This window comes from Danio aesculapii, chromosome 3 (genome assembly GCF_903798145.1).
Source record: "Danio aesculapii chromosome 3, fDanAes4.1, whole genome shotgun sequence".
In the NCBI taxonomy this organism is placed as follows: domain Eukaryota; kingdom Metazoa; phylum Chordata; class Actinopteri; order Cypriniformes; family Danionidae; genus Danio; species Danio aesculapii.
In genome coordinates this window covers 42271907-42287575 of record NC_079437.1, presented here as the reverse complement: position 1 = coordinate 42287575, position 15669 = coordinate 42271907, and the positions used below count along the sequence as shown (strand labels likewise).

The window sequence follows — 15669 nt, the reverse complement described above, 5'->3', positions numbered from 1 at the left end:
AAGGTCAGGGATGGATGAATTTTAAAATGTTTCTGTGAAAGGTCAGATTCCATCTCAGGTCATGCAAGTTATGAGCTGATTAGAAATCTGAAAGTACCACCAGGAGCAAAGGATTTCCGCCCTGCGCAGCAGGCAAGAGAAAAGCAAATGATTCTCTTTTGTTTCATTAAATGTACAAAAAAGGCAAATAAAACAGAATTAAAAATTAAAGGCCAGATTTACAGTATTACTGTGTTTTTGGCAATGAAACAGTACTGTCGGAATTTACTAAACATAAACAGAGAAGAATGGCCATGAAAAGGCATGGACGCAGCTTTTTTTAATTTATTTTTTTATCACCTGACCTTCCTGGGTTTGTACACTGTCAACCCTAATAAGTTGAGACTACTCAAGTGATTCAATGAAAGTGATTCCCTCAGTTCGTTTGAGTAATGGGAAATAGATAACTCAATAATTGAGTTGACCAAATGTGGTCTCTTCGTTGAATTAACTTAAATGTTGAGGTAAAGATAACTTAAATGGCTAATAAAGTAAACTTCCAAAATGTTTAGCTTTTATATTTTATACATTTACTTACTCCCAGGGCCATTTATATTGAAGTTGATATTTAGCCGCACCATGTTGGTGTTTCGTAAAATCTCATTTTTACGAGGTGAGTTGTTAGCCCAACGCTCAACTCCCAACTTGAAGGAACAGGACATACATGCATACATTATGGGCAATTTAGTTTATTCATTTCACATATACTGCATGCCTTTGGACTGCAGAGCACCCGGAGGAAACCCACGCCAACACGGAGAGAACATGCAAACTCCACACAGAAATGACAACTGGCCCAGCCGGGACTCAAAACAGTGATCCTCTTGCTGTGAGGCGACAGCTCTACCCACTGTGCTACCATATCGCCCTTGCATGTATATCAATTTAAAAAATGTATTTAAGCATTTATCTACTTACTAATTTATCTTTTCTCTTTCGTCAGATGAGTTCAAGTAGTGCCTCTGTCCTGCTGTGCTTCAGCAAAATTCAGCATCACAAACAAAATGACCGCCTTGTGTCATATAACATATATCAACCAATCAACGCGGTTGTCAAGGCAGAATTTCAAGCACAGGCAATCATTTTAAACAGAATCGTTTAAAGAAATTAAAATTAAATTCTGAAAAGTTTTTTGCTGAACTTCCTTTTTAGAGGAAGTTAAATACACCTGTTAAAGTTTTGATGCCTAAAACTTGGTATTTTAAGTAATGTCAAGTTATATTAACTTAATATCTTTAGTAATGACAACAGTTTGCTCATTTTGGTAAATCTGGCTCTAAGAATTCAGATATGAAATTTTATTCTAACCAAACAATAAATAATTTTTTTTTAAAAATCTGATTACCTTTGAATTTTTTGTAACATTTTACAAAAATGTGGTATTTCACTATTAACAATTTCCTATAGAATCTGCAATAACTTACTGGCAGCAATTTGCCAGTAACTTACTGTAAATCAGTAACAGCAAAAGTACTGTATTTGCATTTACAGCACCATCTAGCTTGCTATATATGTATTCGTATTGCATATATTTACAGTAAAATATACAGTAGTTTTCACAATACAACTTTAAAATTCAGTAACATACTGCATAAGTGTTCTACGGTAAAATACAGTTCACATTACCGTAAATCTTTGTGTAATTTACAAAAATCAATAACAGTGTTGTTAAGGTTAATTGATTTATTTACTAGCATAAACAAACAATGAACAATACATTTATTAAAGTATTTATTCATCTTTGGAAAAGTTAATGGAGAAATTTGTTAACTATTAGTTCATGTTAACACACAATGCATTAACTAAAGTTAACAAGCTTGATTTGGAGTTTAATAATGCATTACAAAATGTTGAACTATGATAAATGCAAGTATTGTTCAATGTTGTGTTATTGATAGTTAATAATTAACATTACCTTGTGAAACCTTTTTGTAAAGTGTGACCAAAATGTGTAATAATTTTTGAAGAAAATAAGTATTCTAAGATTAACAATAGGATGAAATATCCCCATAGGACAATAAAGGGAACTTAAAGAGAATCATTCAGAATTTTAAGTCTCCTATCGGTCGCCTATGATTTTCTTGAACTGTCCAGCTGCAGGACAGTTGATGGAAGCCACAGTCTTTAGTTGACTTCCTAAGGTGAATTCTGATAAAGAGCCATTTGCACTCAAAAAATCAAATACGAATCAAATGATCTTGTAGGAATACCAAGTAGAGCCTAATTTGATTGTATAAGAATGCTTTTACACATCACTGAAGTTGAGCATCTTTTTCCTTGTGTTCTCCACTGTGGTCGATTGAGCACATTGAATAGGCATTGGGCAGTCTGTGAGACAGATTACTCCAATTGGGTGTTCAGCAAACCAGTGCACAAGCAGAAAGCTTAAGGGATAAAAGTGTGCAAACAAGATTGAACAGTGCAGACAGAGACTGTTCTTATTTTACATCATCTTACCTACGCAGTATGCAAATGAAGCATACCTGAAATGAAGAAAGTGGAGATCAAAAGATTAACATGATTCAGAGTGCTTTTACACCTGGATTGTTGATGGGTTTTTTTTTTTTTTTTTATCTGGCACGTATTTTCCCTTAGCTTGGTTCATCTGGGCATACCGGAACACAGCAATCACACCTAGATCTATATCAAAACAATTGGTCTGAGACTGACTGAATTACATGGTCTTGGCCTACTTGAAAATAAAGTCCAAGGAGGTTCAATTAAGGTGAGAAAGAAAACATACACAGAAGAAATGGTATCAGGCTTTATCCTGATGAGTTATTACATAGTCTGTTTAAATAAAAGCAGTGTTTGTTTTGCTAATGCCTGTCAGAAATAAATGTGGGTTATTTTGGAACAAAAATGATAGGAAATGGCCAACTCAAACTTTTTTTTTTAACAACTCTCCAAAATGCATAAAAATACCACTCAAGCCTTGATTCTTGCACAAAATTCCAAACTAATGTAATGAGAGCTACAAAGAAAGCCACAAAAAGTACAGTGAACAATTGTGGCAGGTGACTGATACGTATGAGCAGAGTCCCAGAACAAAAACAGATGGTCTCTGACCAATGAAATAAGAGTTTGGTTGCACATGACAAATTTTGGTCGATTTAGAAATATTGCCTTGTGAATGCGAACCGAATCCAGATGAAACTGCAACACTGACATGGTTTAAATCCCTGTTTTAGGAACAAAGCAAATGATCAGCAGGTGTGAAAATGGCCTCATGTTTAAAGTGGGAACCAAGTGCTGTTTTGTTTATGATTTGAATAACGACAGTCCTAGTTTTGTTTGGTGTTTATTTGGTGTTCAGTTAAACAAAGAATAAAATTCATTAGTCCAAATACAATAAGTCATTGTATTTGGCAACAGAGATGAGGTTGATTGTGAATTGTACCTTGTACTTGAATTTGTACACTGGCTCTAGGTGTCAAACAACAAAAAAAGATCAAGAGTCTTGGATTATTCTGGAGTCAGATCAGAGTTACAGTAGTCAAAGTTGTAAGTAAATCAGCATTCTATCATCTCAAAAACATTGCAAGAATTAGATGCTTTGTTTCCAGTAAATATTTAGAGAAACTTGTTCATGCTTTTATCAGCAGCAGGATGGGTTACTGTAATGGACTCCTCACTGGCCTTCCCAAAAAGACAGTCAGACAGTTGCAGCTCATTTAGAATGTTGCGGCCAGAAAATCAGAGCACATCACACCTGTCCTGAGGTCCTTTAACTGGCTCCCAGTTACATTCAGAATAGATTTTAAAGTATTATTAAATGTATATAAATCACTAAAAGGCCTAGGACATCAATACATTACAAATATGCTCACTGAAAACCCGACAGATCACTCAGATCTTTAGTATCAAATAAACTAGAAATTCCAAGAGGTCAGTCAAAGCAGGGTGAATCTGCCTTTAGCTACAATGCCCCCTGCTGCTGGAATCAGCTTTCGGAAATGATCAGATGTTCTCCAACATTAGGCATATTCAAATCAGGACTGAAAACACATCTGTTTAGCTCTGCCTTTACCAAATGAGCACTGAGCTACATCAGAAAGATTGCACTATTATTTATTTTCTTTTTCATACTTTTAAAACCTGTTTTAACACATTTTATTCTGTTTTTAATCATTTTTATTCTATGCTGTTTTTATTTTCTTATACTTGTCTCTTTTATTCCTATGTATGTAAAACACTTTTCAAAATTAACATTGTATGAAATGTGCTATACTACATAAATAAACTTGTCTTGCCTTGACACGACACTTTCTGGTGTAGACAGTTATTTCCTCAGAAGTCTTTGCAGTGTTAAAACACAACTTTTTGGCCCAGATATAAGCAGTGGGCCTTCAGTGCCCTCTAGTCCTTTGATAGCAGTTTGTTGTGTGTAGCAATTTTGGGGGAGCCGAGAGCCATAAAAAGCAAGTTCCACAGAGGAGGATAAATAAGGATGAGACAACAGTGGAATCTTGTAAACATTCCTTTGCAGCACTTTATTTTGATTTCTCCCTTTAGACGTTTTATTAACTTCGCAACTACTTGTCATATACTGTAGCAGTCATTAGAGGATTAATAGACTGTCTGACTGTCCAAGAGAAATTTAGTTGACTACACAAAAAAACTTAGTCAGATAACCCTAAGGATAAAACTATAGTTTTATACTCAAGCATTTTCATAAATCCAATCAAATGTGGACAACGCTGTAAACAGTGTGAAATGTTTTGAGTTTGTCCACTTTGACATCATTCAAGGGTGGTGGAAGACATATTAGATTGTAGTGTGAATGCACATGTAGTTGAATGCATTCAAACAGTTACTGAAGAACACCTTCTCTCCACATGCTGAGCTTATTCATTAAACAAGTGGGATGTGATGTAGAACCACACTGGACAGATTTAAACTTTGTCACTGATAATCTTGGGTTTTTGTATCAGAAGCTAACATTTTTTATAAATCTTCCTCTTTGGCAAAAATAACTATGAATTTGACGGCAAATTAGATTTTTTGAAATAGGCTATGGCTGCTTCATTCTCTTCTAACAGCAGCTCTCATGCAACGCCTATGAGCTGGTATTTTTCATATACTGCTTTATGAAAGTTTTATTTCATTGGTAAAGTGTTTAATGTGCTTTTCATAATTGAATTCTATTCAAAGCAACTTTCAGAGAAGCAGTTTAAGCATTGAAAACTTTGGATGATGTTGGATGATATTTTCACATGATCAATTCCTGATCTTTTGCATAATAATTTTATTCAAATGTATTTCGTTTATTATCTTTTTATGTTCTAAAATATGTGTTAATGGAATTTTATTAAAACAAAAGCATACATGCATGTTAAAACTGTAAAACAGAATAAAGTGTGTTGGCCTAACAGGTATTGATTGGAAATGCATAAAGTAGACTTTTCATGAGGTGTGTTTAATTTATCTGGTGGTTTTAACGATATTTTGTGTATAGTATAAAAAATTGTGCTAGCTTTAGCAGTATTAGACTGAAAGATCAGAGAAAGTCAATGCCCACCCTCAGACCCCATTGACAGCATATTAAATAAAAGGACATCCTGTAATGACAGACAGCATATTGAATCAATGCAATTTCCACTTTGTTACAAAAAAAAAAAAAAAACATAACTTCCTGCACCTGCAAGGTCTGGTGCCCCCTTTAAGGTCAGAACCATTGGAAAAAAACTGTTTCTGCATATATCTAAAAACTAAAATATGTTGGACTAAAATGGATAGTTCATCCAAAACTACCATCATTTACTCGCTCTTCAGAGCTGTTTAAATTTCTTTCTTCTGTTTAAAAGAAAGATGTTTTAATATATGGTTGACTACCCATTGACATCCTTAGTAATTTTTTCCAACTTTGGAAATCAAAGGGTCCCAGCAACCAAAACCCAACAGTCAAACGAATTAGGTGTAGCTTCTTCAAAATTGACGGAAAGTTAATTCTACTCATTTGAAAAAAGTTTTGGACTCAGTGTTGAAGGTAATGGTTAATTAAATACCTCATTACTTCCACTTTAATGGAGTAAGTTCATATACTGTAGATTAGTTTTTTAACTCAAATGCTTTGTAGCCATCTGTTTCCTCAAACGGTTTGAGTTGTCTTCATTTCTTGGGTTTTACTGTGCTCAAATGGCTTCATTTACTCAAATGGAATTATTTCACAGTACTCATTAAGATTAGTTTTGGAACTTAAATGGTTTGTAACAATTGGTTTCCTCAAATGGTTTAAGTTACTTTTACTTTTTGAGTTTTAAAGTGCAGCAATTCTCCAAAAAATATTAATATTAATGGTTATTGTATATTAAATTGAAAAAAAAAAATGTGTAAAACCATTAAAGTTTGAGCTAATTGTTATTTCTGGGTGAACTAATCATTTAACCCTAACCTTAACCAGTCTACCAATGCTCTAAAGCAGGGGTGCTCAAACTTTTTTCTTATAATGGCCAAAAATTCAAACTTGATTAAGGCTAGTGGGCCAAAGATAAATATAGTTGCCATGTCTAATTTCCTCATTTATTTAATAATATTTAAAAGCAACTAGAAAACCTAGCTTTATATGAACTATTTTTACAATCTCGGTCACACTTTATTTTGATGGTCCCTTTAACTCATTTTGTTGAATTTAAGTTACATTGCATCTACATTCCAACTAATTCTCATTGAATTATAAGTAGACTGTTAGGTTGGGGTTAGGGTTAGTGTAATTTGACATATCCCTACAAAGTTTCTTATAGTCAGTTAAATTTCTGTTGAAGGAGCAGTATCAGCAGATATTACACAGACAGTCTACTAATACTCAAATGAGAAGTAATTGGCATGTCGTTGCAATGCAACTTTACCAACAAAATGTGCAATAGGGACCATCAAAATAAAGTGTTATCACAATCTCTTCTATAACAGAATGGAGTTACACTAGTTTTTGCCTTGATTTGCTCACCGATGTCTTTTGCATAGTCCTCTATCTGTTGAGTAACCTTATTTACATATCAAAAAATCTGATTCATTTACATTTAATTGACACATTCAATTTCATTTTTTTTATGTAGCTCAGCAATAAAACAAACAAACAAAAAAGTTAATGTCAAATTAGAAATCTCTTTTAAAGGCATTCAGCCCAACCCTCTCCATCCTTCTCACTCTCTTCTCTGATAGGATGGTGGGCCAAATCAAAGGATACAATGGGCCAACTTTAGCCCGCGAGCCCTACTTTGGGCGTCTCTGCTGTAAAGGGAGGTAGCTGATATGTCCTTGCTAAGTTAGTAAACAAAATGTCTAAGGGGGACGATCAAAACTAATGTATAAAAGTTCAATTTTACCAGCACTGAAACATTTAGAGTGACTCTATAGTTCACTGAAAGCTTATCATCAGCAAGTTTATTCAACACAAATACCTCTACAGAAGACATGCTTCAATCACCAATGAATCAGTCTTTTGTTATTTAGTAAGTTTATCTTTTAGAAGACACGTTGACAGTGTGTGATCCCTGGGGTTTACCAGGTTCATAGTGTTGGTTTTCATCACACTCTAGCAGTATTCTCTAAAGGTAATCAAGAGTTCAACACATGCTATTTTTCCAAGCTGTCAAGATTGACAATGTGATTTAAAAATGTGCTGAACTCCTCAGTGTGTGTGTGTGTGTGTGTGTGTGTGTGTGTGTGTGTGTGTGTGTGTGTGTGTGTGTGTGTGTGTGTGTGTGTGTGTGCGTGCGTGTGCGTGTGTGTGTGTGTGTGTGTGTGTGTGTGTGTGTGAAGACTCTGAAATGACCAGAGAATTGCAAGATGACCTTACTTTCTTTACATTGTCAGTTGTCCTGTCATATATAGCACTGGGCTGAGGAATGCCGTCTGCAGAAAGAACTGACATATATTTTCCCTTTCTTCCCTATACCCTTTCCTGTCTCTCCTCATTTTCCCTTTCTCTTTTCTCTCTCCTCTCTTCTTTATTCTCCGTAGCCGCTCTGTCAGCTGTTGAAGGCACAAACTGCATCTGCAGGAGCCCCTGTAACATGACTCGATACAACAAAGAGCTTTCCATGGTCAAGATCCCCAGTAAAACATCTGCACGCTACCTGGAGAAGAAGTTCAACCGATCCGAGAAATATATTACGTGAGTGTTAAAAGCCTTTTTCCTTTCTAATACATCAAAAAGGCTTTGAAATCTGTGTCCTCTGAAGTTTTTCCTTTTTTTTTCCTGCATCTTGCGACTTCACCACTTTTCAAACTTTTTAATTGTTGTCCTCGTAATACATTTCCCTGGTTAACTTTTACCTCATTACTGCCACCAATTTGCAAAATTACCAGTTAATGTACCACCTCATATACAAGATCACAGAGACCAGGAGCTTGTTAATGATCACACGCCATTCCTTTTCTGCCAAGAATGAGTTCTGGTGTTATTAGGTTTGGGTGAAAAAGAACTGAATGAAGATTTTGCTTTGTTTTATTCACAGGTTTGAAGGGAATTTGATATGAATCAGAAGCAACCCATGCTTATTCTGATTACGTACCTCTATATACATTTCTGGAAAGAGCAAAATACGTCCCAGGAGCTATGTTTTTTTTTCTCTTTTTTTGCCTTTTTTGTTTTCAGGAATCCATCAGAGGTCGTTGAGTATGCTTTTTCAGATCACAAATTTCTCTCACGAGCAGTAAGGTCTGTCTGCAGTCTGCAAGACAGGGGTGTAACATGAAGGGTCCTTAGGGGCATAACTTGTAGTACATTAGAGGCGTAACTTGGAGCTATGCAGACATGTCAAACTATGTTGTCGGCAAGATGGCGCTGTACATCAGTTATTAACATCTAGACCTACTCCACACCTAAACCCCAACTATCACGGTTATTAACGTCTATACCTACCACAACCCTAAACCCAACCATCAATTATTAACGTCTACACCTTTCACAAACCTAAACCCAACCATCAGTTATTAATGTCTATACCTACCACAACCTTAAACCCATCCATCAGTTATTAACGTCTACACCTTTCACAAACGTAAACTCAACCATCAGTTATTAACATCTACACCTTTCACAAACCTAAACCCAACCATCAGTTATTAATGTCTACACCTTTCCCAAACCTAAACCCAACCATCAGTTATTAATGTCTACACCTTTCCCAACCCTAAACCCAACCATCAGTTATTAATGTCTACACCTTTCACAACCCTAAACCCAACCATCAGTTATTAATGTCTACACCTTTCCCAAATCTAAACCCAACCATCAGTTATTAATGTCTACACCTTTCACAAACCTAAACCCAACCATCAGTTATTAACGTCTACATTTTTCCCAAACCTAAACCCAACCATCAGTTATTAACGTCTATACCTACCACAACCCTAAACCCAACCATCAGTTATTAACGTCTACACCTTCCCCAACCCTAAACCCAACCATCACAGTTATTAACATCCACACCTTCCCAAACCCTAAACCAACCATCATAGTTATTAATGTCTACACCTTCCACAACTCAAACCCAACCATCACAGTTTTTAACGGACAGCCGTGAGTTGCAAACTTGACATGCTCGCCATTGTACTGTTATTTGCAACCACAGGGGGCGACGCCAAAGAAGGCTAACTATCATGACAAAACGGATGAAGAAGACATCCTCCACTCCAGCGAGTGGAGTTGCTAGTTGAATAAACATAATAATGTATCAAATGAATTGGTTGTGGAAAAAACTCATGAAAACATTTGATGAAAATGTTCTCTGATAAGTATTTCCACCATCTTGCTAACAACATCTAACTGCAAGTTACACCTCTAACTTACTACAAGTTGCACCCCTTCATCTTACGCCCCCGTCTTGCAGTTCGCAGACAGAGACACTTGCTCACAAGTGCCATTCGCATCAGCTTTTCTCATGTAAATTCACCAGAGGCCACTGTCGACTGACTGAGTGACTGAGTGACTGACCAACTGACCGATTCCCCCCATCTTCCCCCTTCCCTAAACCCAACCAAAAGTGTTTTAAAAAACACTGATTGACTCGCCCACCCCCTTCCCTAAACCAAACCTCAGTGTTTTGAAAAGCAATCCAGAAAAAGAAAAGCACCCTGATTTTTGCCACATTTTCAGATTTTACCACGTTCTCACCCTGTTATTTACTTTTTTAGCTTTTGTTTTTGTTTTACCTGCTTTCTGGTTTTCACCATACTCAAACTATTTTGTCACAGTCAACGCTGCTCTGCATCTTAAGTTCGCCAACATATATGTCGAGCTACCGGACAAACTGGTAACAATGGAAAAGCCCTCCATACAGAGGGAAGCAGTCAGCTGGTAAGCAAGAAAAGGAAAGGTGTCATACCGCCCCGTAGCGTTAGCTTTAAAGACAAAATGCAGTCTTTCGTACTTCTGGCTACATAATTCATTTTCAGAATGAGCCTATGTTGATCAGAGGGGTGTTGTATTGAAATGGTAAAAATTAGATTTATTTTTTAAAAAAGCATGTAACAACAACAACAATAAAGTATAATAATAATGTAGAAATGTATACTAATGTATAATAATTTTTTAAGCTCACCAAATCTGAATTTATTTAATATATGCATATATGGAACTATAGAAAAATGTTAAGAGACAACCGAAAATGTTCAGTTTCTCTCAATTAAAAACTGATAATTATGTATTTGAGTTAAACATAATCTTTGTCCTATTCTGTAAACTAGTTATGACATTATTTCTAAATCTGAAATAAAAATGTAATTTAGAGAATTTTAAAGACATGTTTACATTCATTTTATGCAACACATGATATGTGTTCTTATTTCCAACCAATGTTCTTATTTCAGTAGAATTAAAATATCAATACTGTGTGGTATAACCTGATTTTTTTTAACCTTCATGTCGTAAATCGGGTTAATCTGACCGATTTAATCTTAAATCACTGCTAAAATTAAAAATATTGTGTTTTACATCTGATTGCCTAAAGGCCTCATGCTATCCTCCACACTATGCACTGAAACACATAAAAAAGAGGGTTGATCACATCTTTCATTGAGTTTTGAGTGTTATAATCAACCTTGTTACACCAGTGCTGTTCCTGGTCAAAAGTGACCGCCGTAGAAAATGAATGGGTATCCAGACTACATTCATCAGACAGAAAACATCCACACCACCTCAACTCACTCACTCACATCCATATTTCTGACTGAACAATGTCTTTTGCAGGTACTCATCTCTTTCTTGCACTTATGTGTGATCCTCCCACATGATTACCTCCATGACATTACGTGTTCATTTTTAATACATTTTCAGTACCTGCTTGTATTTTCATTGCAGTTATGTTGTCTAATTCTACACTGTAAAAAATAAATGAATATTTAGTCTTGACAGCATATGTTTTTAGGTCATTGTAACTTATTAAACTAAGTTAATCATGTTTTAACTTAATTTTATAAGTTATGGAAGCAGTTTTAAGTCAGTTTAACATAATAAAAGTTCAATGGGCTCATAAGGTAAATCTGATTTAGCTTAAAAAATAAAGGCAACCAGGTTTTTTCATGTTAAACACTACTTTGAGAAAATGTTTACAGCTAAAGAATGTTGAATAAAAATGTGCTAATTTATGAGCACATGAACAGACCGGCCAATTTTGATGGGGAACACTAAGGTAAGGGGCATGAGGTGAACATGACAGGATGATTAATCATGACAAATCCTAACATTTGTTATACTGATCAATTGTTATTTTCTGAAAAAAATACAAGCACAATGGCAAATCATTTTTTGTGAAATTTGAAAAAATACTTTAGTCTTCAGTATCACATATTGCTTAAGATACCATTCTAATATGATGAATTAAAGCCAAAAATAAATTTGTTGATTTAATTATGTATTGAAAACTGGATCATTTATTGTAACCAATTATTTTTATTCCTTAATTTTAATACAATGTTTAACTGAAAATATGCACCTTTAATATCACAAATTGTGTTACTATTTAATGAATCATTGCTGAATTCAATCATTTTTTAAATAAATGAATTAAACAATTAATAAAACAAATCTAAACTGATCTCTTCACTGATATTTATTTGTTATTTTGAATTGTTTCATTTACTTGCTGTGTAGCCATTCATATACAGTTGAAATTAGAATTATTAAACCCCCTTAAACATTTTTTTTTCTTTATTTAAATATTTCCCAAATGATGTTTAACAGAGCAAAGAAATTTTCACAGAATGTCTGCTATTTTTTTCTTCTGGAGAAAGTCTTATTTGTTTTATTTGGGCTAGAATAATTTTTTCTAGAATAATTTTTTTATTTAAACCATTTAAAGGTCAAAATTTTAGCCCTTTTTTTAGCTATTTTTTATTTCGATAGTCTACAGAACAAACCATCGTTATACATTAACTTGCCTAAATACCATAACCTGCCTAGTTGACCTAATTAACCTAGTTAAGCCTTTAAATGTCACTTTAAGCTGTATAGAAGTGTCTTGAAAAAGATCTAATCAAATATTATTTACTGTCATCATGGCAAAGATAAAATGAATCAGTTATTAGAAATGAGTTATTAAAACTATTATGTTTAGAAATGTGTTGAGAAAAAATCTTCTCTCAGTTAAACAGAAATTGGGGGGAAAAAAACAGGGGGGCTAAAAAATCAGGGGGGTTATATTCAGGGGTATTAATTCTGACTTGTATATCCAAGAAAGTTATAAAGTAGAACTTGACTCAAAGCTGTCTTTTGACAAAAAAAAAAAAAAAAAACGAAAATTTTGCCTAAAACAAACTCTAGCCTCTGTGTTGTTTGCTATTTGAAATGTTAGACATGCTTCTAGACAATAAAAGTGGCATTAGCACACAGGACATTTGATGTGCCTCTCAGACATATTTATTTTTCCTCCAGACATTTAGCTGACAAGTTGAGAACACTTTTGCTTTGTGTCAAGAACATTCGGGGAGTTGTTCTTCAATATACTGACAGATATCGCATCTTCTTCATTCATTAGTTCATTGTCATTGCGATAAGCATGTGATTGATGTGTCTGAAACGTGGAGCTATAGGAAAACTGACTTTCTACTTCTTTCTCTTTCTCTCTCTCTCTCTCTCTCTCTCTCTTACACACTCACACACAGACGCACACACACACACAAACACACACACACACACACACACACACACACACACACACACACACACACACACACACACACACATACACACATGTTTCTCAAGCACAGAGTAAATTAAATCAGCATAAAGCAAACAGCATATAATCACTCTGGTGTCCCACTAGAGAGATATGCTTCTCTAGACTGCTTCATTTTATTATGATGAGGAAAAAAATGTTGTTTACTTTTCCACCACACATAAACACTGTCATGCCAAGATACTCGGCTAACATACTGTTTTCAGTGTACTGTATAGTATGGAAGTATGTGATTTCAAATGCTCTTGATTATTTGACCCCTAGCAGCCATGATGTTTTGGTCATATATATATATATATATATATATATATATATATATATATATATATATATATATATATATATATATATATATATATATATATGCAACAGGACTTCACTGTGGGTTGAGCTGCCACATATTAGGCAACAGAAAAAAAAAAAAAAAATAATATATATATATATATATATATATATATATATATATATATATATATATATATATATATATATATATATATATATATACATATATTATTATTTTTTTCTTTTTCTTTTTCTGTTGCCTAATATGTGGCAGCTCAACTCACAGTGAAGTCCTGTTTCACATAGACTAAACATAAAATGATATAATTTTTGTGGAAAGCTTTTTTGAATATTTTGCAACATTTGATTCAGATTTCAGAGTAGATGAACACAGTCTATTTTCAAATAGCCAATGTTCTTATTTCAGTAGGATTAAAATATCAATACTTTGTGGTATAACCCTGATTTTTTTTTAACCTTCATATCGTAAATCTGGTTAATCTGACCAATTTAGTCTACTTTAAATTTGTGCTACTGTAATTGTTTGATGCTTTGGAATATAAACTAAACCACCAATAGGTGGCAGCAAACCATAGTGCCAACAAGTGAGTCACTGAATCATTCAGTCAAAAGATTTAAATGGCCACTTTGTTCAGGAGCAAAGTGACTGTTTTTAAATGCGAGTCATTTTTTTAGAACCGTTTATTTTACAAATTATTACTCTGAGGTGAAGGAATGGTAAAATACACTGTAAAAATGCTGCCTTCTTCATGGTATCCCAACACAAATTAAAGAGCACCTATGATGAACTTTTGTAACTTTTGTAAGCTCTTTGGACAGAACTGTGTGTATTTATAGTGTGTCAACTGTCATTTTGGGGTGATAGAAACACAGTAAGTCACTTTTTTTAAAATTACCTGGCATTAAAATAGGACCCAAATCTCAGGGATTTTGAGGCCCACCACAACCCTGAAGCAGGAGTGCAATTTACCCCGCCCACCGAATTGATTGACAGGTGCCATGTCTCCATAATAACATTGTCACCTTAGAATTATAAGGTTCTATCTGATATTTTTGTCAAAATTGAGTTATTGACATATTCTTATTAAATGACAACTTATTTACATTATGGGATGTTTTTACAAGTTGTCGGCATTTTAAGACTTTTTATTTAAAAAACAAATATTACACACATACTGTTTGCTTTGGAATGCAAATATCTCAATAGCTCAATATCTCAAAGTCATTCAGAATGCAGATAAAACCTTATAATTCCAAGGTGAGGACATGTACACACATGTCCACAGAACATCAGTTGCAAAGAAACTGGGATTAAGACATATGTTACAACCTCCTGTGATTCGCTGCACCTCAGGAATTAATTTTATGAGTTTAAGATGTAATAAAAACGGAGCATGTTTATAATAAAAAGATCAAAATTCTTAACCGCTACAATCACCACAGCCACAGGTGTCAGTAAACATGCATATTTATATATGTGTGTGTTTGTGTGTGTGTGTGTGTGTGTGTGTGTGCGTGTGTGTGTGTGTGTGTGTGTGTGTGTTTATGTGTGTGTGTGTATGCGTGTGCGTGCGTGTGTGTGTGTGTGTGTGTGTGTGTGTGGGTGGGTGGGTGTGTGTACTGCAAACAACGTTTGTGTGTGACTCATCATTTCAGAAAGGCTTAAATAAACTCTATCACAAATACATCAAATAAACGTACTTGGTATTTTTGACTAATGAGCTGTATTTTAGCTTCATCCGAGTCTGTCTCTGTCACTGTGCTGTTTATCTGACGTAACACATGATGAGAAGCAGACACGCATGTAGGAGCAGTTGGCAGGGAGAAGCAGCTCATTTTCATTTAAAGCCACAGGCTACAAAAACAGCTACAGAACACTCAGACACCAAAATGTGCAAATTCTGGATACAAAAATAAATTATCTGATGGGTATTTTGAGCTGAAACTTTTCAGACACATTCTGAAGACACCAAAGGATTATCTTACATTTTGTAAAAGGGGTAAAATAGGTGCCCTTTTTTACAAAGTTTTTTACAAATTTAAGTGGATTGAACAAAAAATAATTAAGTTGTCCCCAAAAAACTTAAGAACTAGAATAAGTAGTTTGAACAAGCAGAAAAATAATATTTTGAGCTTATGTGTT

General features: G+C 34.5%; 1 protein-coding gene across 1 annotated transcript in view; it reads left to right on the top strand.

The window, feature by feature from the left end:
* Positions 1–15669, top strand: part of asic2 (acid-sensing (proton-gated) ion channel 2) — a 271368-nt gene that overhangs the window by 242903 nt on the left and 12796 nt on the right. The window contains exon 6 of the mRNA XM_056454041.1: positions 8002–8155. Within this exon, the coding sequence (XP_056310016.1) occupies positions 8002–8155 (154 nt within the window). The remainder of the gene's footprint in view (positions 1–8001; positions 8156–15669) is intronic.